This window comes from Etheostoma spectabile, chromosome 11 (assembly GCF_008692095.1).
Source record: "Etheostoma spectabile isolate EspeVRDwgs_2016 chromosome 11, UIUC_Espe_1.0, whole genome shotgun sequence".
NCBI classification, from domain to species: domain Eukaryota; kingdom Metazoa; phylum Chordata; class Actinopteri; order Perciformes; family Percidae; genus Etheostoma; species Etheostoma spectabile.
In genome coordinates, this window is record NC_045743.1 from 8,668,598 (window position 1) to 8,691,944 (window position 23,347).

Below are 23,347 nucleotides of genomic sequence, written 5' to 3' on the forward strand. Positions count from 1 at the left end.
AGATGAACAATTATTCCAAACTTTCCCTCTAGTGTTTATCTGTACATCTGTCTTTGTTTGATTACAGTTTCAAGAACAGAAGCCTCACCCACTTTAACCTCCTATCTGTGCGGGGCGTAATGTGCTATTTGGTAATGCAAACCAAATATCCAACTAATTAGCAGTTCCTGCACGTTGCTATATGTTTTTTCGCTCTGCATATTTCTGCCTTCCAGATAGTAATGCAATTAAGCACAACATTTTTTTCCCTCAACAAAATTGCTTAAGTAGATGTAATTAGGGAGTGAATGTTTTGATGAGGAGAACAGAACTTATGGAATATATCCATAAACCTTCACTCTGCAACATCAGAAAGTAGCTATAGGAAGTGTGCATTAATAACTTTGTGTGGTGTCTCTCATTGAAATTATTGCTTTACATTTTTAGACATAATACTCACATGCCCATATATAGATTAGAAGCCTGGTTACTGTAATTGTTCTTCTTCTTTGCAATGTAAGTTACTGAGTCCTCGTTCCGTGTGAAAATGCATATAAAAGATCAGTGGAAGCTAATAGGATTCGTCAGATCAAGTGGGTATCTTGCAAAGTTTTGGTCATTTTAGGGCAACATTTTCTCTTTCTGTTTGACAGTGTTTTCTTGCTGCGCTGCATGAAAATGTTTTAAAAACATATTAATGGGGTCGCCCCTGTAGCTCGCCTGGTTGAGCGTGTGCCCCATGTACCAAGGCTTGGTCTTTAGCGGCCCGCAGCTGCATATCATTACCCTTTCTCTTCCATCTGTCTTAAGCTGCCCTATTCAAAAAAGGCAATAAAAGCCCCAAAAATCCTCTTAAAAAGAAGTGCCGCAGAAGAAGTACTACATTTTTATGATATTGTACTTAAGTAAAAGTAGCAATATACCACATTGTAGAAATACTCGGTTGCAAGTAAAAGTACAAAAGTATTAACACAAAAAGAAAGTACCAAAGGTAAAAATACTCATTACACAGAATGGCCCATTTTATAATAATAATACATTATATTATTGGACAATAATATTGATGCATTAAGTCACCTTACTTTAATGTTGCAGTGGATAAAGGTGGAGCTCATTTTAATTACTTAATATACTGCTGGGTAGCTTGTACATTTTTTCCCCAAGGACTACCCAAGTTTAATCTTAATCTATAATAAATAATCATAATTTATTTGTTGATTATATTTTGTATTATTGAATTATCTGAAGTTATCAGTAAAAATATAGTGGAGTAAAAAGTACAATATTTTTCTCTGAAATGGTGAAGTAGTAGTATTAGGTAGCAAAAAATTTGAATGCTAAAGAGAAGTACAAGTACCTCAAAGTTGTACTTAAGTACATTGTTTGAGTAAATGTTCTTACATTCCACCACTAGGCATGTAAATAGTGTTTTAAAACAGAATGATGAAAACATAACACACTTAAATAAGTATTGCATGACGATTGTTTTCATAATGAAGTACACCTCTTTGACATACTAATGTGCATGTTGAAACTGCTCATTCATATTGTGTCATTTAAACTTCAATGAAAATCCCTCATTTAGTGAGTAAGCAGTTTAACCAGTCCCTGCTCCCATTAAAATCCATATACCGAGCTAAGAGTTAGAGAACTTGTGGTGGCATGCGCATCTGTGTGAAAACTGGTGGCAGCATGATGCGTCACAATCGCCTCTGATCAATTACAATGGAAATAAATAATTCATGCTGGAGGAAATGAGTCTAATTAGCAGGCAGTTTGGGTCCTTTGATAAAGCTGAGGACTAATTCTATGAAGGGCAGGAAGCTCTGTCATCAGTCAGCCCTGAACAGATTAGCATCTATTATGAATGAGGGACGAGCACCCTGGTGAAACCAACTGTGTCCGAGAGACAAACTTAATAACTCCTGCGATGGGACAAACTTCCCCACACCCTTTAAACCCCCCCTCCTCCCCAGTAACACACGTATATATCCTCCCTCCCTCTCTCTCATCAGTCTACGCTCCCATCCTGCAGGTCTATTGTGTGCAGGTAGACGCATGCCGCTGACTCGCCCCTCTGTCCATCATCTTGACAGCTGTGGAAATACATTCGCCATGCTGCATTAAGGAGCATCCACAGTGTTTAACACCACACTCAAACACAAAAGGATTCTGGGGCACCTTCTTCATGCCCATTTTCCATGTCCTTGCACCACATCACTTCATTTCAGTGCATACTTTCCCCCAGCTTTGTTTTTTTTTTAGCAACTTCTGACAAACAAGGAGCAGTAAAGAGATGCTCTACGTGATGCAGATGATGTCACATCTCTCCTCTGTCTTGCGAGAACTACACAATAAAGGCCAATTAGAAAGCAGTGTGGAGCCGTTGTGACAAGCAAAGGTCCCGGTATCAGGGGGGACACACATGGGCGGGGTGAACCTGTCAGCTCTACATTGAGAGAGAGATAACAATAAATAGCTAATAATGACACTTAATGGGCTTGATTAAGTTGATTTGTTATGGAAAAGTGCAGCAAATGGTGAATGTAGGCGATGTGATGAGAGATTGATTTTAACAGATAGGAAACTCTGTTGGGGCTTTGCTGTACAAAAGAGCTGCAGAGGGAAAATACGGTACAAAGGGATGCTGAAAGGATTCTCACGAGACACATTTGAGATAATTAGATAAATTTCACACTTACACACATCATTCACTCAAGGACATTATGAACATGTTACATTTCTCCACATACAGAGGACGTCATATATTTTTTAAGCTTGGTCTGATTATTTTCAACTTACATGTTTCCAGCAAATGCAATATGTTCATACAGTATATGAATGTCGTTAAATGCTATTATGGGAGCAGTAATGACTGCCAGATAATTATCCCTCCCACTCAGACTTGACGGGTGCTGAATTTCTCTCATTTCACCATATAATTGTCTATGATTGAATTGGAGATTTTATATACTTCTCTGTTCTTTCAGGCTGAGTTGACTTTCCACGGTGATGGTGGAGGTTGTCACAGGCCCTACAACTCCCCCCATTGCCCTATAAACAACATGCAATGGCGAACAAAGTTTCCCTGGCTTTCAATGTGCCTCTCCCAATTTTTCCTCGAAAGCGAAAGAAAGTCAGATGAAGGGAAGTTTAATTAAGTAAGAACCTGTTGAGGAAGATTTCCAATCATGGTCTTCAGAATGAGTGCATTCAGCGTATTCATCTCCAGGCGATATGCTCTCTCTTTATCCAAGTGTGCGCTGGAGTTCTCTAGAGGGACCGCAGTTAATTGAATACATTAAAGTGGAGCGCCGGAGGCTTTATTTATTTTTCTACTTTAGTCAGACTTGTTTAAAGGAGACCAACTGCTGATGTTTGGCCCCTTCTAGAGTTTAAATGGTCTCTACACTGGGAGTGGTGTGCGGGAGTAGTGGTTTGAGAAGAGATTTGATGTAATCCATAGCCTTATTTATTCACCATGAACCCCTGAGTGAGCCTAGTTTATGTATTTGGCAGTCATTCAAATGTGCATCTTGGCCCTTAGGCCTGTGTCCCATTATGTATCTGAAGTCAATCCAGAGGGACCTATGGAGTTTTCATTTAGTTGCTTTTAATGTTTGGCTGCTGCTGCATTCTTTCTCCCTTGTAACTTTTATGACGGGTTGCGCTACACTCTTTGCTAGCACGAGCCAAATTGACAGCGTTCATATGATCAACTTTTACTGTATCTCTTGCATACACCAACTTCATAGTGTACATATGGAGCTACCTCACAATTGCAGCTCATTCTCAGCCATTTTAATCGATGTTGTTGTTTCATGTAAACACAAATATGAATTCAAATCACAAATTGCGCTTTTGCCTTTTTTCATGTTGTAATTGTCTATGTGCAACAGTTTTTACAGATGTAAAACTTTCTCATTTGATAATATATACTTATATAGTAAAAGAAAAGAAGAAAAACATCTGCAAGCAAACAACCTATAGTGGAAATGTATTTTTTTTAATTTTCTTCTTTATTTTGACGGGACAGTGTAGAAATGGAGGAGAGCGAGAGGGGTATGACATGAAAGAAAGGCCCCAAGGCCAGAATGGAACCTAGGAGGTCGCAGTTATGCATGCGTTTTAACCATTCAGCTAAGGCAATCCAGAAATGTAATTCGCACACAGCAAATATTATTATAATATTCAGGTAATAATAGTCAGGTTTTCATATTAAAACAAACATTGTCACAGGTGGAGTTTGGAGTTTTAGTAAAGTTTTTTTTTTAAAGTCCCTTTAATTTGCGTGTTTCTTTGGTGTCTTCAGTGCTCACTGACTTGTTGAAATCTGTTCATATGATACTGACAACGTGTGCCAAATGATTTAACAAAAAAAAAAAATTATTAAAGATGCAAAACACTTTGGGACTCTTACGTTGAAAAATGTTATTTTGATTTTCCATTACTGGTTGATGCCGTTTCAAAGCAAACAAGATCATATCAGTACTCAGTACACAACTTTCAATTACATACAGTATAAATGGAACCTGGATCTGGATAGGTCAGAGGGAACGTAGAAATGACAGAGGTGATTCTTTAACAAGCACCTTGACTGGTGGATCTCCGGGTGTTAACATCATGTGGAGTGTGAAATCCAGACGGTGGCTTTCTCCCCAGTGGGCACCGAGATCAGATCCCTGGACAACACTCATTAGTCAACGTGCTCTTCACATCCACCGTCACATTTATCATGACACAGAAAACTTACTTGCACAAGCACATTATATGCTCATTAATAACCTGGTACAACATTCATCTTGCTGGAAGGAAATTAATTTCCTTGGTGTGGTGCACTTGTTCATTTAAACCCATTGTCATATCCCTTTTTTCTTTGTTTTGCCGAGCAGGAGTAGCTCCATCCTTTCAATCATAGTTAAAAGGGTAATGGTATAATATTATTTTGCATTATATTAAACTGGCTGGCTATCTAAGTCTCACAAGAAACACCTGGATTTGCAGTATAAAAAAAGGAACAAAAACAAAAGGGCTTTTTAAAGGTGGATTTGCTGCTGAGAAAGTTATTTTAGTTCTCCACAGTTTCATCCGAATATGTAAAATGTCATTTGAATACTGGGATGCCTTTTAATAAAAAGGACTAAAGTGAGATTTAAAATGAACAAGGTGATTAAGAGTGACTGTGCTGGACATTTATATAGCAGGACTGCACATAATGAATAAAGATCCATGCTTTAGTTCCAAATTTAAATTTTTGCACAAAATGTGCCGGATGTCGGCAGCTTTTAATCACCTTACTGACAGGAGTAACTGCTTTCATTTAACCTTGACTGAATATCATGAATTCTAAAGCATTTAATTGGATACGTCATTTAACAGAATGAACAGAGCAAATTTTCACCAATTCAAAGGCTCAGATTGACAGACAGTGGCAGTAAGACCCACCACAATTAAAGCTGATCTGTATTCACTGGCCCTGTCACCCATCGCCATTAGTGATGTGACTGTTTGATCATCTCTGCAGAGAAACTTTGTCGAACTTCACCTTGTTTTGAAAGGATTCAACGTTGAATGAAAGACGAAGGTTGAGGAGGGTAAGGGTCTCTGGAGGATAGCGACACACACACACACACACATGCGCCCAAATGCACACACACACACACACACACACACACACACACACACACACACACACAAAACTATTTTCCTCTGGGATCAAAGCTCCCACTGATGCACCTCTGGTTTTAACAGCAGTAACCATTCTGAAAATGGACGTGACAGCACAAAAAAGACAACAGTGCAAGTCTCCCACCATTGTGTTTATATCTCCATCAGTGGCTTAATTGAAATGTTTCAAAATCAAATAGCAATGCCATTTTTTTGAGACTGAAAGTATGGCTTTGTCTCATCGCTCTCTGCAGACAATTGCCCCAGTGATGTGAAAAACTGTGTCAAGTGGTACACAGTGAGATTTGCGGCAGACACTTAATTGTTTTCCTGTCTTTGACTTCAGAGAGAACAAATTCAATCTGTGTGTCAGACATTTCCTCTGTGACTAAGCCTAACCAGCCAAAGCATGTTTGGTTAAGCAACCAGCCCCAGGGTTAGATTTCAGATTTTGCAATTACAGTTTTTTTTCATCCACAAAAATACAATGTGTTATTTAAATGAACATAGCTTTGGGATGTTTCTGTTAACCAGATCCAATATAGTGGTTTTCAGAGTGAGGTCTGGGGACCCCTGTGGGCCCTTTGGAGTGCCCTGAGGGTTCCCCAGAAAAAATGAATTGTAGATTAATTTCACTCCATTTTAACTCATAATTTCATACAAGGAGAATAGATTGTCTGTTTTTGGGTCATCAAGGAGACGTCTCTATATGAGTCATGGAGGTCTTAGATATTTTCTATTTTCTTGTTAAAATAAGTAAAAATCCATAATATTTTAAATGATAGATAATCTGTAGTTCCAACCATGTTCTGTAGATGTGAAAATTGTGTTTCTAAAATGGGCTAAATATTTACAACACTTACTGTATTAGGGATTCCAATGAGATGCATCTTCATTTCAAGGGGATTTATGTACAAAAGCACACAAAATAAAATAAACAGTGAATCTCAGGCGACAACTAAAAACACCCCTTAGACCAAACCCTTTATTGTTTCCTCTTGGGAAAAGTCTTGCGAAAAAATGTTCAACAAGGATGACACACTGGCTTATTCCAGCTGGATATGATCAACACTGACATTTGGAACAGAATAAAGGCATGTTAAAGGAAATGCAGATTAGGGAGACCAAATCAAATCCACTCAAGTGTTGTTCATTCTGCCCTACCACAATACAAACCATGTGTGCTGCTTTTAAGTGGTGAAAATAATCTCAAGATTATAGAGTGGTCTCTGGTGCTAATTGTCTAAGAGCTGTTTTTCTTTTGCTCCCATTAATTCTTTCTTTAAGAGCTTTCCCCTCAAATGTTTTTAACTGGATTTTGTCAACTGTTAGCTTTGGAAATATTGTTTGTGTGGTGAAAATGATCTCACAAATGTTCTCCGGGACATCTGTCGTAACAGATTTGAAATGTTAAGAAGTTTATGCTGCCTCAGAGGAAAAGCACTTAGCGCCTGCTCACTGATGTGTGTTGTTCTCATGCTAAGGGTGGGAAAAGTCTGACAACAGGTTTGAAGCATGGACAACTTCACAGCTTCCACATGAGACTGAACACAGAGGCACTCAAGCTACATACAAATGTCTTGAAAAGCTTAAGCATTTGTGAACTTTTCATCCTCAAAGTGTCATCCTGACAATCTGTATGATTAACTACAATATCTTTAAAGTCTATTTCCAATCAGTGTGTTGTTTATTGTTGTGTTTCTTCATTTGAATGTTTGACCTTTACTGTGTAGAGTTTGACAGCAGAATGCTGTTTATACATTCATCTGCAAAAAGAGGAACTTTGCTCAACTTAAATCTGAATTTAAGACATGTACAGAAGAGCAGGATTTGTTGTCATCATTACTAACTAGTTTGGCAGCTAATCATGGTCTAAAGCTTACAGTGCACATGCACAAGAATGAGTAGGATGCATCTTGTGTCCACTAGTTAAATATGTTTGCAAATTTACAGATTCTGGACTTTTCAATGAAATGAATAAAAGTGTTTTTATGGAGGAAGAAAACATGTCACAAATCATAACTGCAAGAAGAGTATTTTCTTTAGTCTTTAAGTCATCTTAAATGATGCACATGTCATTTCAGACTGAAACTATCCAGCAGTTAGCTCACAGCCACAGACTGCAGCTTTGGTGAAAACACCAAACAAGCTCTCACTCCAACTTTTCTCAAGAGTTCCGTACCCCCTGAAGATTTTTCACAACACACACACCCACACACACCACACACACACACACACACACACACACACACACACACACACCACACACACACACACACACACACACACACACTCCCATTGTTGCTGAATAGGTCAATCACTAAAAAAAGAAAGGAAAAAGTTAAAAACAAACATCATCCCTCTTTAGCTCCCACACACTCTATTCTCTTGCTTTGTAAACCAGTGAAGGCCATCACTTGTCTGGAGTCAATGGTGAAGCAAGGCAGAGCAGCTTGCACAGGTGCTTTCATGACTGATTAATATTGTTGGGTTTAAGGCTGTAATATTAAACAAATGGTCCTTTCTCAAGGGCCCAGGGGCAATTTTGAAATACCCTGCTGTGAAACAAAAAGTTGTCGTTGTAGCACCTGTAGTTTGTAAAGGTGTAAACAGAGAAGCAAGTAAGCACAATGCAGGAATACAGTAAGGACGAGCGTCTGTAATCTGTAATTATCATGCTGGATTTTAAACCCATCACTGGTGCATTTTGTGACACTTATAATTGTTCCAAAATGCCCAGTTGTCAATAGCAGAATGAACAAGAAACATATAAGATTTCTAGTGAACTCTTTCTCCTTAGTGTTTTTGTACCCATGCTTTTTGTTTCTGTGGCTGTAATGACTTTTTGACAGCTAAATTGATACAGCACTTCATCTTATTGTGACTGGAATGAATACTTTTATTCTTGAACATGTTTTCTTTTTATGTAAAGACACAAGTTCTAAAAAAGATGTGACCTCGCGCATGAATACGGATTGATCTGAGGTTATGTATATTTCATGTGTTACTGATTTGTTTTGACAGCGTTGCTTCAGTGTATCCACTCCACTGAAAGTCGTCCAGGGCTTGTCCATTTGCCTGTATAGCCTGGATTCATGGTCGGCAATGAATTGTGTGTTGAAGGGTCTGAAGGAGAGAGTTAATGAAGTAAAAATTAATGAAGCACGTGAGCACCACCATCTCAAGGCTGTACGCTCCTCCATGCCCCATTTATAATGTATGATCTCAATAAAATCAATCCAATGTACCAGTTCTCACTTAGGGTAAGAATAGATTTACAGATTACAGCCGTGTGTTCCCCTGGTCATAATTACACCCAATTTACCCTCCCCCTCCTACAGTCAGAGTGTGCTGCTGGACTCCTTAAGAGAATTTAATGTTAAGTTTCACAACACTGTGCACAGACAATGCAGACTTCTTCCTGTCACATCACTGAATACTCAGCTCTGATGCTGTAGGGGCAAAACCTGTCACAACCACTTCTTAAAAAGTGCAAGGCATACCAAAGTCTACTCATTTTCTGTCACACGTTTTACGACTCTCTGATGTTTCCTGGTTTGCAGAGTGTCTTTTTATTTGGTTTGTGATATGTGAGAGTATATATGTGATAGCCCTTTCACTTTTTCCTTCACTTCCTGAAGACTTGTTGAAAGTTGGAAGGAGAAAAAAGTGTAGCAAGTTGCCTGCATTAGAGCTCCCCCTTCAGGTGCCATGGAGAACAATGTATCAAAAGACCACACAATGAGAAGGGGCAGCGTTACATTACAGTGTATCAACATTATTTAGCACCAGAATCGATAGATCATGAGCATGTTTTGTGCAGACGTATTTTCTTTTCTTTTTTAAATCTTTTTGACAATGACCACAATTATTTTGGTGGCAAAGACAAGATTTTGTGTCCAATGAAATACGCAATCAAAATCCCCATTCTAATTATTCTTGCTGTGTTGTATATGCAACAGTGCAAGAAATGTGCAGAAACATTATTTACAGCTCACTGTACACTTACTATTGCACACTCACTGTATGTGCATGAGATTATTTGCACAATTGTCATATGGTCTTCATCATTATCATTTTTTCGGTCAGTTGTCTCACTCTTCCATGAGCTGAAGTTGTAAACTATGTGGAGCCACAAGTACTTTCAAAAACAAACATCCACAATAACAGCCTACCACGTTTACAAAATGTATGAATCCCAAGTGGATGAGAAGCTGATTTTGTTTTAGATAAACCCATAGAGGCTTTAGACACACACATAAAAACAGAATTGTCAAGTTCAGCTGCCTGATGTGCCTCCCCGCCACCTCCATGAACAATTCTGTATTTATAATGTCATCTTATCACGGTCCCCTTCAAGGCAGCAGCAAGTGCACTTATGCCTTTCTTTGTTAGGGTGAGTTGGCAATTTCCTGTGAGATGGAGCAACTGCAGGCAGCCCTTTTCTTTGATAATGTCTCTGACACCTGGACCAAACTGCTGTTTCCATCACTTTGCAGCCTGGAACAGGGGGAAAAAGAACATGTCATAAGCCTCCTGCCCCCCAGAGTCACTCACTGTGCATTTAACAGCACTCTCCTCACTACACTTTCCATGATGTAGAGGTCAGAGCCAGAAGAGAGATGCTTTTGTGGAAAGTTGTCTAGCTGAGCTGAATCCAAAAAGTAGGAACAGTAAGAACAGTAGGAACTGCTCATTTTACTATCAGAAAAGCATTTATCCAATTATCTTGTATGTATTCCCTCTAATAACTCAGCTTTACATGGTGTACCATGGTGTGCCATGTCAAATTTGTACCATGTAAAGCTGGTTACTAAGCAGCAAGCCTGAAAGGGTGTTTATTACAGAGTCCTGACAGATTGATTCTAAATTATAATTAATCAGTTGATTTTGACCCACAGATTGTGATTGTGCCCTGTGAGTTTCATTTATTCTACTACAATCACCGTAGACCTGCAGGACTCTCAAGCAAATTAACAGTCTTCACGCTACCCTGCAGCCATAATGAAAATATCAGTCAATCAAAACCCATATTATGCTGTGAAATACTACCACATATATTCAGACCCGCATACAAATAGAAACTGCAGAATAATTGCTGAACCTGTTTTAGCTTTATGGCTGGCAGTAGATCAGTGACACAATATTTAAAAGCTGCTGCACTGAGCACATACTGCATACCTGAAGCACCACGGTCCTGATGTATTTTCTACTTTGTTGACGTGTGATAAAACAGATATCTGGAAATTAAGATGCTTTGGGGAAATCCAGGCTCTATTTTCTGTCAGTAGGAGAGCAGGGCATGCTGGGATGTGGGGCACATCTGTGACCTGTCTGCAGGTCTGGTGATGTATAGCTGTGGGCTGGACGGCCACAGTCAGGGCTGTGTGTTGCTGCTCAGTGTGCCATGGCACTCAGGGCACTTCAACCCCCAGTACCTCCTTACAGGTACCCCGCAGCCCGCCACCGCGCGCTACTCATTTACTGCTACACTGGTTTTCATAATTAGCGCCGCAAGGCCTCATTAAATCTGCTCTAATGAATAAATATTGTATTTCATAGCCTGATTACCAGATCAGCTCAATGCTTGAGCGTTGTAAACAATTACTTCCCTAAATATTCATCACCCCAAAGTGGATGATCATTGGTATTTAATACAGGACTAGTATTTTCAAGTGCATCTTTATTATACTAATAATAGTTTTTGAAATGTTCCTTTTGGTGGGGAAAAGAGTTGTTCAATAGAAGTTACAAAGTATTAGTGTTAATGCAGTACAATACAAAAAAAAATGCAATAAATCTTACATTTACTTGTTTTTGTGTCAGAGACTGGATGGTAATTTTTAACTATTTAGTATAATTAGTGTCCAAGTGAATTTTATTATATAAGTAGGTTTTCTAAATACAATGTTCTGTTCAGATAAATAGGACTGGACATAATATAACACAACACTACAAATGTATCTAATGACCATTCATTTTTGTATGCCTGGTAAAATATAACCAGAGATTCTTGTTATAATGTTTATTGTTGCATTTGTAAATTGACACAATTATTTGATTACAAAACTACAAAACTTAGTTACAGTGGTTACCATCACTTTAGTCACCTACACACCCAGAGTCACTTAAACGTGTAACTAAACAAATATAATTAAATTATCAATCAATAAATCAATAAATCAATCAATCAATGAATCATCAATCAATCATTTCAAATTTAAAACGCAAAGGAATACTTTGACAATTTGGGAATTAAAATCATGTTCTTGACAAGATTTAGATGAGAAGAATGACAACACTCTCATGTGTGTCATTGTGTCATTTGTGTGTTGAAAGTCGTTGTGTAGGCGCCCCTTGCTTCCTGTCCTCATGCTAGTTAATCTTCTCAGAGCCACTGTGAGACCAAGACCACAATGGCATGAAGTCAGCCTACTCATTTGACTATCAGTGTCTGTGTCTGTGACATTTTTTACTAAAAACAATGACTATATACAATCATTTTATACTAATTGTATCCACGGCCAAACATCATAGCCCCCCCCCCCATATCCACATATAAGCTTGTGTGTCTTAATGGATTTTTTCGACATACAATGCTATTATTGTTTTCAACAGAAATTCTTTATACTATACTATACTATAACTTCATCACTTTTTTAAACATTCTATACTATGACCTTATTCAGGGGTTAAAACTGCTCCAACAACAAACCAGCCAGTAGTCACAGCAGACTCTGACCCAGGTTCAATACCCAGATCAGACGATTTTTTTTAAGATTCTATACTATGACTTTTTTCAACATAGAGTACTACACTTTGACTTTTTACGACATAACATACTATGACTTTTTACTAGCTTTTTTGACATACAATACTATGACTTTTTTTGATATTCAATACTATGATTTTTTTCCGACATACTTTACTATGACTTTTTTACGACATAACACACTATGACCTTTGTATCACTTTTATCGACATACTACTACTTTTTTCAAAGTTCTATACTATGACTTTTTTTTATCACTTCTATCGACATAGTATGACGTTTTTATGTACTATACTATGATTTTTTTCCTACATACTTACTAAGACTTTTTTTCGACATTCTATACTTTGACTTTTTTATTGTTTCAACATACTATTCATTTTTAATCACATTTTTGACTTGCTATACAATGACTTTTTTTAACATACAGTTCTTTGACTTCATACTATAACTTTTTAATGGCTTTTTTTTTTACATACCATGCCATTACTGTTTTCAACAAAAACTCTTTGATGACACACTAGCTTAATGGTTTAGTCACGGTGGGTTCTCACCCAAGTTTGACATCTAATCCCGGTTGTCACGTCTTATAACGTTTTTTAACATACAATATTATGACTTTTTTGACATACTACACTTTGACTTTTTAATGGCTCTTTTTTACATACTATACTATGAAATTTTTTGATGTAGGAAGAGCCAATGGGGATCCAATAATAAACTAAACAAAGCCATGTTTTGACTTTTTTCGACATACCATACTATGACCTTTTAAGCACAGCTACTCTTCCTGTACTGGAAAACGTCATAGTATGGTATGTTGGTATGGTAAATGTTGGTATGGTAAAGTCACAGTATAATATGTCGTAAAAGTCATGGTACAGAATGTAAAAAAATGATAGAATAGCATGTTGAAAAAAAGTCATGGTATTGTTTGGCGAAAAAAAAAACTTTATGAAAAGAACATGCTGGGACTGTGTATGGAACTTGTGTGTGAGAATCTGCAGTGATTGTTTATTGACAGCAGTTTAAACCAATGAGCCGTGTCAATGAAGAATTCGTTGAAAAGAGTAATAGCTTAGTAAATTGGCAAAGGCCGTTGAAAAGTTATAGTGTGGTGTGTTGTAAAAAATCAAAGTATGTTAAAATAAGTTATGGTATTGATGTTGAAAAAAGATTAAAAAAAAGTTTATTGAATAGAATGTTAAAAAAATCTTAGTATAGTACATCAAAAAAAGTCCTAGAGCCATTAAAAAGAGCCATTAAAAAGTCACAGTGTAGTTTAGTTTATTACAGGATCCCCATTCGATGTGCCCTTGAGCACAACTACTCTTTCTATATCGGAAAAAGGAATTGTATAGAATGTTGAAAAAAGTGATACAAATGTCATAGTATAGTGTAGTATAGTATAGTAGTCAAAAAGAGCCATTAAAAAGTCAACGTGTAGTAAGTAAAAAAAAGTCATAGTATTGTATGTCGTGAAACATTATGAAAAGTGATTGTTTGAATTGTTGAATGATTTTTTTTGACATGCTATACTATGACTTTTGGATCACTTTTTTCGACGTACCATACTATGACTTTTTTTGATATAGGAAGAGTAGCTGTACTTAGGGGCACAGCTAAAGGGGATCCTATAATGAACTAAACTAAACTATGCTTTGACTTTTTAAGTTCTTAGTAAATTAGGCTTCACATTAAGTTTTGGGGATATCCTGGCTCAGAGGTTACACCTGCTGCCAAAGGCAACCCTTAGGTAATCAGTGTAGACTATCACCCAGACCCTTTTCATGTTTGTTTTTTTTTCCACATACAATACTATGACTTTTTTTGACATACTATATACTATGATTTTTTTACATTCTACATTCTGACTAACGGCACAGCTAATTGGAATCCTATAATAAACAAAACTAAACTAAAATATGCTTTTGACTTTTTTGACATACCACAACACTTTTTAATGTACATAAATTAAACTTAACATAAATTCTTTAATTATTTGATTTATTAATTATTTGGTGACACACTGGCTCAATAGGCAACAAGTAGTCACAGCTGACCATTTTCATGACTTTTTTTTTTACATTAACAACACTATAACTTTTTAGGACATACTATACAATGAATTTATCACTTTTTTTGACAACCTATACAATAATTTTTTTCTAAAAGTCTATTCTTTGATGCCACTATGCTTTGACTTTTTTTGGCATTCCATACTATGACTTCTTAAAAACTGTACTGCAGAGATTGTCATTTGGGTACTAATTTAATTTCCACCCACTATTTGAATGCTGAAACAATCGGATCAACAGAATAACAATTTTGTTTATTGTGTTAGTCTTGAAAAATGCCAAACATGAAGTAGTTTCCAACTTGGCCCATTCAAGCCAGCACAGACAGTTCAGTCACAGGCCCATACAAGGAAAGTGTCAACTTTTTAGTCAGATTAAAAGTCAGTTTTACCCTCTTAAGGAATGCAATATCACTATAAGCACTGACTGTAGCATGCTATTTGTGGTGGAAAGGTTAATAAACTTCCCCACTCTCCTTGAGATCTCCAATCACCAGCAGTATTTAGGATTTCTCCTACACATTTTAATAACAGTAATTACAGCTGCCACTGTCTGGATCGAGTGATGGTCAAGTCAAAGGAAACTGATAACATGATTTTGCAGTGATTAATGCTTTAATGAAAATGTATAGCTAACCACATGAACACAAAGCAAGCATCACTAGAACATACAGTATAGTCCCATGAACTGGTCAGCATTATTGGTGCTATCAGTGCCTGATAAACACAAGCAGCAGTAACATAACCTCCACCTGCCATTACGCTGAAGAGGAAGAAATCCGACAGTTGATTATTTTTGAAACAGTATCATATAATCAGTGTGTCCTGGTGCAGGTCGAATGAAGTACATTTCAAAGATGAGCGACACAAAGGTTAATTCCATGTCATTTCGCGTAGAGTATCGCACTTCTGAACAGAAAATGCAGTCCATAACTCTATTGCCACTTCAGTGGCACCTTCAACCAGTCCTACTTAACAGTGTAAGGCAGAAAATGAGCCAAAGAGACTGGAGCAGAGCGAGAATGTGCTTTAACAGGATAAAATGATTTACAGGTATGAGATTCCCATTAGAGTGTGCTAATTGTTTCCACACCATTAGTGACAGTTATCTAATGAAGGATATTTAACCAGGCGCTGTAGTATATCACATAGTTCCTTTCGGTTTAGAAGTGAGAGGCAGTGGACCCCAAGTCTAGGCTCTTTCCACCTGCCCCCCAGCAGCATGCAGCTCATTCGACCCCTTCTACAGGACACCCCCACTAAAGCAAACATTTTGTTTTAGTTTTACATTTACACTTTCAGCAGATTTACAAAAGGCTACCCAACTTGTAAAAACACAAGCATAAACTAGAAGAAAAATAAAATAAAAAGGCAGTGATGAATCCCTTGGAGGCCAATTTATGTCAGAGTGGACAGTGTTAAGTCTGTACATTTAAAACAATGTAAAATACAGTAGATCTAATCAAGCCGGACTTTGCAGCAGGGAGGATGATTCAGCTATAAAAGGGATTTCTTTTTTCCATGCTAGGGAAATATGTACATCAATTGTCTTAAAACATACACATAAGATCACAGACGTATGTTTGGAAGTCAACAATTTAAGGTTGACAATTCTTTTGTCCACAACAAACAGACCAAGCAGGAAAATATGTTAAACAACAACAAAGCAACTAGCTGCATGTGCCTCTTCCAGATGTCAGCTAATGCTACATTTTTTTGAAATTTCACAAACAGGAACAATAAGCATTGTGTTGTAATGTTTGAAACCCCATGAACAATATTTGGACTCTGGGTAGGTAAAAATGGTCACAGAGCACGTCAGTCAGGTCCAGCTCCTTTCTCCACACGTCACTCGATTTCTTCCATCTCCTTTTTCAAACTGCAATGAAGATTAAACAATCTCAGTGTTAAAAACCGACATTTAAGTCTAAAACAACAACACACTTGCACTTGTAATGCTCCAGTAACCTTTTAAGGTAGGAGTGCACATTATCAAATCCATGATATTTAGCCAGGTACACTAACACTCCTGTAGCACAGCGACCGTCTCGGGCCCGACAGAAGCTGCAGTTACAGATCCCTCTGCATGGCGGGCACTGCCACTCCTACCAGGAACAATGATTAAGAAGTCAGTCAGGGTTGCCCATCACACATACACGATCAAATGTGAAACCTTGTACGATTTAGGTACTCACTGGATTCAGCAGAGCATCACGGACTTCCTCTCCATAACGGTTACGGAGACAAGGGCCGCAGAACTGACCTCTCACCCCCACACACTCTGGATTACGGCAGTTGGTTTTAGTGTCTATGGTTTTTTGGCGGCACTGGTGGCAAGTGGACCCCTTAATGTAAAGAGAAACATGTTAATCTTCAGGCAAAGAGCTCCACCAGCAGATGCAGCCAATCAAATCATTTCAGCATTGCAGTTAATCTGGGACCTACAGTGGAGCTGTTGTAGACTTTGTCCCGCACATTGTGGCAGATGCTTTGGAGCTCCGCCTCTGTGATGTCATCCACAGGCCGCACTACATGAGGGATGGCCTTGGTACTGTTGATGAAACGACGACGGGGCTGCACATGAAATAAATGTTATTAATGCCTGTACCTTATACTGAGGAGGATTTGATGCAACGTGAACGGTAAAGAGACATGCAGACCGTTTGTGCAACTTACAGGCTCATCATAGTCCTCACTGTAGCGGCTTTTGCGAACCAGACTAAACTTGTTCTCGGGCTCTTCCTCTGGAGTTGGGCTGGGGGGTCCGTCCACCAGTGAGCGGGACCGCGTGTGGGGACGAGACAAACGCTCTGGGTTTCTCCTACAAGCCCGTGGAGTTCCCATTGCCCGTCGAGGTACTTGTTGAGGCTAAAGTTCAAATAGTACCAATTAATACAGAGCACTGATAAAGCACTATGCTCCATGGTGAGATGTGTAATAAATCGTCAGGTTAAATTACCGTAGTGGATGCAGACATTGCCATCCGTCTTGGGAAGAGTCCGGGTACCTTGTTCAGTTCTGCCATGAGCTTTTGCAGCTAAAAAAAAATAAAACTATGAATGGACAGACAAGGTAAAATAAAAATGGAAGCTGTTCTAATCACAGTTTAGAGCACTAAATGCTGTAAGTAACTAGTGTGAAATAAATAGAGCAAGTTGTACCATTTCTTTGTTCTCCTTAATATTCAGAGCTCTCTTGTGCATGAAGTTCTCCTCTTCCTCAGAGTCGGAGTCTTCTACTTTAATTTGAGGGAATGGTTCGGACGCAGGCCTCTTCTTGCCTGTCTTCTTGTTGGGGAATGGCATGGCAACCTTCAAGACGGTGGACCTGCGGCCACGCCTCGGAGGTTCGGAGTCTACTTTCTAAGAGAAAGTAGAATTAATGATTAGATGAAACTTCCGTGGTTTCTGATTAAGTTCTGAATGTTTCAATTGTATTTCTTCCAAGAACGTACCATGGCTTTCATCTGACTGTTGATCTCACTCTCCTCAGACCCACTGCATGTATCCTCCTCTGATGAAGTCTTAAACATCTTTGGTTTCTCTGCCATCCTCTGCCTCGTCTGTCTTAAGCTGTTCCTCTAAACAGAAACAACCAAGTTGCAAATGAATTTGCAAAGACCCCACACATTCACAACCATTTTACAGCAATAGGAAGACTTTATTTTTTAGAGATTTTATCGTTACCGTATTTGCAAAGCCTCCATCAGAGCCAAAGCTATCACAGCTGTCATCAGAGGAAGAAGAGGAAGTCTCCAAGGGAACCAGAGGGACAGTGCGGAAGCTTCTTAAACTCATCCTGGTATATGGAGCCTGTGCTGCCAGTTTCTGTAAAGGATAACAGAGGTTAAGAAACCATGAGCTTTTTGTATAGCCCAGCTACAAAAGTGCACAGGAAGGTGTGTGTCACAGGAAGGTTTGTGTTAACACAGCTCAAACTCAATTGTTAACTTTCCACCTGAGGATGCCAGGTGACTGATTGCCCTGTGAACTGTGTGCACACCGGAGTAACCAATGTGGGTGTGCTACAATTATAGGAACCAACATTTACATAGCCAACAGTTGGGTTTCTTCAAGTGATCTTGCTCTCTAGGCATGAAAAGGTTTATGGTAAGGCTAACGTTACTAGTAACGAGTCATTCATTGTCAATTCATTTTTCGTGTAATCATTTGCTCTATCAAATAAAACGTTTAACGTCTAAAGCCCAAGTTGACATGTCCACAGTGCTTGTTTTGTCTAAAATAATATTTAGTATAGCTCTACCATATTAGTTTAAAATTAGCGAATATTAGGGTTTTAATGTTTAAAAAGACGAACGTTAGTTATTGTTTTTGTTGAACTTTTACTTAAATAAAAGTCAATAGAATAACACGAATTTTCAAATCCAACTATGGGACACACTCCTGTTGTAAACTTAACGTCAACCAAATGCAACATAAAGATAGCTAGCGTTAGGTCACGTTAACTGGATCGTGCAGATTAACACGCTTAGCATTAAAGTTAAGTTAACGTTACCTCTTCAACTTTGTTAACTTTGAGTTACTTGCCCAATCTTTTAATTCTCGAGTTGATCATGTTGCGAGCCAGTGAACTTTGAAACGATGAATAAGTTAGCAAACCATTGAAGGAAAAGTATGATTTAAATGGTAACCTACCTATTGCAAAGGGATCATAACAGGATGGCAATTATCGAAAGGATAACAAAACACGATTTTGCTGATAATGGTGCAAGTTAAGAAATAGTTAGGCTGCTTTTCTTACCTTGGAGCGGGTGGATGGCATTTTTCTTTTAATAATCTTCGCACATAAACAGCGACACAAACACCCCGTGCAGCAGCTCAGCCGAGAACAATCAGATGCCGCAGCGGCAGGCGGTTCCCACTCTGTTCATTTCCCGCGCCACCGGAAAGTCCTGAAAGATATATAAAACGTCGTCAGATAGTAACAAATTGATTACACTTTTTGTAAGACGTGGGGGGGGGAAACTCATGAGCGAAATTCGTAATTAAGATTTTAACATGTGTCCAATCTTTCTTTAGATAAGATATCTTCACACACGTATTTATGTACGATACATTTAAGGAATGAGAGCGGTGCATCTTCCATGTACTTTTCCGTGGCGCGAATTTTTTATTTGTGAATTTGCATGCAAGGCGGGTAAAATGTTGAGTTCTGTCCAACTTTGCAAGTACTAAAGAATCCACATTTGAAAAGGTCATTTATTTTTCAGACTAAAGTTCAGTGGTCATTTTCACGCTATAGTAGACAGGGCATAGTGAAGGAAAATACAACACTTTGTGTACACTTAATTAAAATAAGAAATGTTTCAGTTACGCTTTATGTGGGTTAGTTGATAAATGAACTAAATGATGAACATGTAGTGAAAAAGAAGATATAGGAATTGAATTTATTAAAACTGAATAAAATGGACTTATACTACAAGATAGCTCTAAAGACTGGCAACAAAAACAGGGTGAAATAAACAGAAGGATGTTGATGTGATTGAAGAGTGAACAAAATAGTAAGGCTGGTGTGGGGGGCACACAAAACTTTGCACTTTTGGGTTTATAAAGTTTGCTTTTACCTTATACTATATCCCATATTATATAATTATGTTGATGTGTTAGTGTTTTATTTCTATTATTAATAATGACAAACACTAAGTAGCATTACTTAATTGTATAGCCTATATTATATGTCTGGTGTATGCTGTTTATACACTAAACCTTGTTGACTTTGCTATTACTAAACACATCCCGCCACTGTCACGTTTGCCTTGTAATTGTTTTTTTAATTCCTCTTGTATATATTTTTAACTTATATTCTTATTTTAGTTTGATAAACCTCTCATTAGTAATTTTTAACTTTCTATATTTACATGTTCACCTACTTTTGTCCTTGTGCGGATGCTGCTGCTACAACAACACCAATTTCTCCATTGGGGATCAATAAAAGCGAACCGTATCTTATCTTATATGTCCATTGTCAAACAATGGAATCAGAAGACCATGTTATATTTCAGAAATTCTCCACAGAAAGAGACATACCAAAGAGGCAACTCAGAGGGTATGGATTTGAAGAAATGAGCATTGTATATTGGGTAAGTGTGTTATAACAGTTTATTTGAGTACTTGAGAGAAGCTGGGCTGATAAATAAAATAAAATAAATTATGCAACCATAATGCATAATGTGAAGGAAGAAAGTGAAGAACAAGAATAATTTTTCCATTTTTATAATAATAAAAATAATAAAGCATTTATATTAACCTGACAGCAGCCAGTTTAAAAAAATAAAAACCTTGTGTTCATTCACATACACATCATAGGCATCAGTGTGATTCTCTTAAAACAAGCAGTTCATTTTTGAGCATGTAAGCAGACATAATTCATAATGTAAAAACCTTCTCAGCGCATGTTAAGAAGCTGTCAGTTCATGTGTGACCCACATTAACTTCTTCCACCAACAATGCGGCCTCCCCTGCCCCCTTTCCTCTGTCGACCTCTGACTTGTTTATTGTCCTGACGTGGTAATCTTTTCTGTCGCTCCACTTTGATCCACCCTCCATCGCTGCCTTTGGCCCCTTCTTTCTCCTCACTGGGGTTTTCTGTCACAGACAATATACCTGGTATCATGGAGGGGCGGTTCTGTGGTGTAAAACTATAACTGTTGGACCATGGCCTTGCTGGCTGTCGTGAGGTTTTGCTGGTTTTATTATTAATATAGTTACCTCTAGTATTGGTCCATGCATGCCCCCTACCCTGCCCCCCTCCCACAGCTAATGTGTTGCCCAAGTAGCGGTTTCTGTGGTGGTCATGCACTGCACCAGCACTGGGTGGGCGCTCTCGCTCCCTCTCTGAGGCGCTCTCTGACGTAGTGCTGGAAGGGCTGCTGCCCTTTGACCCAAGATGAAGTGAGGAGAGTTTGGCCGAGAGGCTGGTAGTTGGCGAGGAGCTGCGTGAGTCAATCCAAGGAGTTCCATGGGCACGGTTTGGAGAGCGACGCACAGCTGCAGCATAAGAAAACCCATGGCTTTCATGTGCAGACAGGAACTGAGGCAGAGTGCGGGCGTCAGAGCTGGTGAAGGCAGCAGTTGTCTGCAGGGATTTCTGGTTCTTCAACTGCCTCCGCCTTACATTCCACATCCATGTGGGATCAATATCTAAGAAGGAAGATATGCATTGAAAAAATAGGAGCATAGTCTGTGTCCAAAACTTCAATACTGTTAAATATTTTTGTGATATGTTGAAATGAGGAAATTCAACAGCAACAATCTTTAATTGTCCAGCAGTGAAGACTGTTGCTTTGGCACTCTTTTATTTAAAAAAAAACTATAAGTAAAACGATTACCAGCATTAGACTTGTCCATGGGGCTCCAGTCGATGTTAGCTGGTGTTGTTTCAATGACCAGCTCCACAGTCTTGATCTCGTCTTGGCCACCACTGGGACTCCACATCACTGGACAGCTGTGTCTGGTAGACTTTGGTGACTTGACATCATTCTGAAGTGTGAAGTCAAAGGAGAATATAAGGATTTTTTGTGTAAGAAATATGTATACTTGTCGCACAAGGTTCTGTGATTGATGCATTTTCAAATAGCTGACATGTAACATCTTTCTTTGTTTTGTGAGGTGCCTCCCACAGCTGCTGAAATGACTCACCTCATAATTGACTGTGTAGTCCACTTTCTGGTCCTGCAGTAATCCAACAATCCATTTGTCCATCACAAAAGGTGGCTGGATTAAAATGACATTAGTTCATGAATAAATCTGACTATGGCAACAACAATACAATAATATAATAGATAACATGCAACCAATCAGAAACATAGACAACATTTAGAATTGATTAAAACATGAGTGGTCATGTATGTTTCTGACGACACCTTAGTCATCCGCAGGATTTCCACATCCTGTCGGTTGGCATTGAAGATGACGTCTTTGATATAGGTTACTGCAACGTCATCTCCATCAAGTTCCATGTACATTTTCCATTTGCAGTCCTTGAAAGGAAACAGATAATGGTGAGATAATGTAGGTCTGGTCTGGTACACTCAGAAACAACATCTGATTGCACAGAAAAGTTTATAATTGCAGTTCTGTGTGGAGTCACTCTTGTATATAAACCAACAGCACAACCTAGAGGTAGTTTAAAGGTAGTGGGAAGCTATTGGCCAGAGCACCTCTTATTGTGGGGGAGGACAGAAATTATAACATAAAAATATTATAAATAAATTGCAAGGGCACAAAAAACAAGAAATCATATAAAATTCAATTAGTGTGCAATATCACATAGCACATTGTAACACCTTATTTAGAAAACAGATTTTCATGGAAATCAGTACTATACTAATACCTCAACATTGCAGTGAGATTAGTCATACAGTAGCTAATATTGTTATGTAGACATTGTAAATTCCTAGTCAAACACTTTACATGTTATTCTCTGTGGGATCCAGGATTAATTCCTTGGAGCAGGAATCTGGTCAATTTAAGGTGATGTGGGTGAAGGTTTTTCCTCATGACTTGCTGCATGCGGCACACATCAAATCCTCACTAGGAGGCACACGTCTCAATTCCCCAGCTCTCTTCTCCTGCATACTGAATGCTGACGGAGCAGTAATGATTCTGCCAATCCCCAAAAGCTGGCCCTGAAGCCACAGGTCACCGCTTAACCACACACGGTTTATGGCACAGGCCAATTCATTGTGTAGTGATCACAGAGAAAGACATCAGAAGAATGGCACTAACATACTCGTCTGAGAAGCCTTCGCCCTCTCCTGCATCGTCCCCAGGGGCTGGAAACAGCTCAAAGGGGAAGCTTCAGCAAGCCTCTGGCTCAGAAACACACCATGG

The 23,347-nt window shown here is 38.5% G+C and overlaps 2 protein-coding genes and 1 long non-coding RNA gene across 5 annotated transcripts in view; 1 reads left to right on the plus strand and 2 right to left on the minus strand.

Annotated features, from left to right (window-relative positions):
• Positions 1 to 1,054: 1,054 nt before the first annotated feature.
• Positions 1,055 to 22,909, plus strand: LOC116697655 (uncharacterized). The gene is made up of 3 exons (XR_004334023.1): positions 1,055 to 1,125; positions 5,146 to 5,155; positions 22,898 to 22,909. It is a non-coding gene; the product is annotated as an uncharacterized LOC116697655 (long non-coding RNA).
• On the minus strand, positions 11,744 to 19,408 carry cdca7a (cell division cycle associated 7a). 2 transcript variants are annotated; one of them, XR_004334018.1, is made up of 11 exons: positions 19,257 to 19,408; positions 18,182 to 18,322; positions 17,950 to 18,075; positions 17,657 to 17,857; positions 17,455 to 17,532; positions 17,172 to 17,363; positions 16,941 to 17,069; positions 16,691 to 16,840; positions 16,464 to 16,600; positions 16,123 to 16,374; positions 11,744 to 11,756 (listed from the first exon to the last, which is right to left on the minus strand). XR_004334018.1 is itself a non-coding variant. In XM_032528985.1 (10 exons), exons 1-10 carry the CDS (start codon positions 19,275 to 19,277, stop codon positions 16,344 to 16,346), a joined length of 1,206 nt encoding a protein of 401 aa, XP_032384876.1. In that variant the 5' UTR covers positions 19,278 to 19,408; the 3' UTR covers positions 15,089 to 16,343. The 2 variants fall into 2 exon arrangements, 1 of the variants encoding a protein (XP_032384876.1); XM_032528985.1 differs by lacking the exon at positions 11,744 to 11,756 and having other exon boundaries at positions 15,089 to 16,374.
• The window catches only part of map3k20a (mitogen-activated protein kinase kinase kinase 20a), a 31,513-nt gene continuing 28,762 nt past the window's right edge, over positions 20,597 to 23,347 (minus strand). Inside the window, exons 17-20 of one of the 2 annotated variants that reach the window (XM_032528931.1) lie at positions 22,378 to 22,494; positions 22,154 to 22,228; positions 21,844 to 21,994; positions 20,597 to 21,655 (exon numbers count right to left, since the gene is read on the minus strand). In XM_032528931.1, the coding sequence (XP_032384822.1) occupies positions 20,943 to 21,655; positions 21,844 to 21,994; positions 22,154 to 22,228; positions 22,378 to 22,494 (1,056 nt within the window). In that variant the 3' untranslated portion in view covers positions 20,597 to 20,942. The remainder of the gene's footprint in view (positions 21,656 to 21,843; positions 21,995 to 22,153; positions 22,229 to 22,377; positions 22,495 to 23,347) is intronic. The other variant, XM_032528932.1, reaches the window with a different exon arrangement.

Excerpts from the sequence above, each read along its gene's own strand:
- cdca7a (XM_032528985.1), bottom strand. The coding sequence starts at position 19,277 with ATGCCATCCACCCGCTCCAAG. Across the intron at positions 16,601-16,690 it reads GTGATGCTCTGCTGAATCCA|GAGTGGCAGTGCCCGCCATG; the intron begins GTGAGTACCTAA and ends TGTTCCTGGTAG. Across the intron at positions 16,375-16,463 it reads GTGCACTCCTACCTTAAAAG|TTTGAAAAAGGAGATGGAAG; the intron begins GTTACTGGAGCA and ends TCTTCATTGCAG.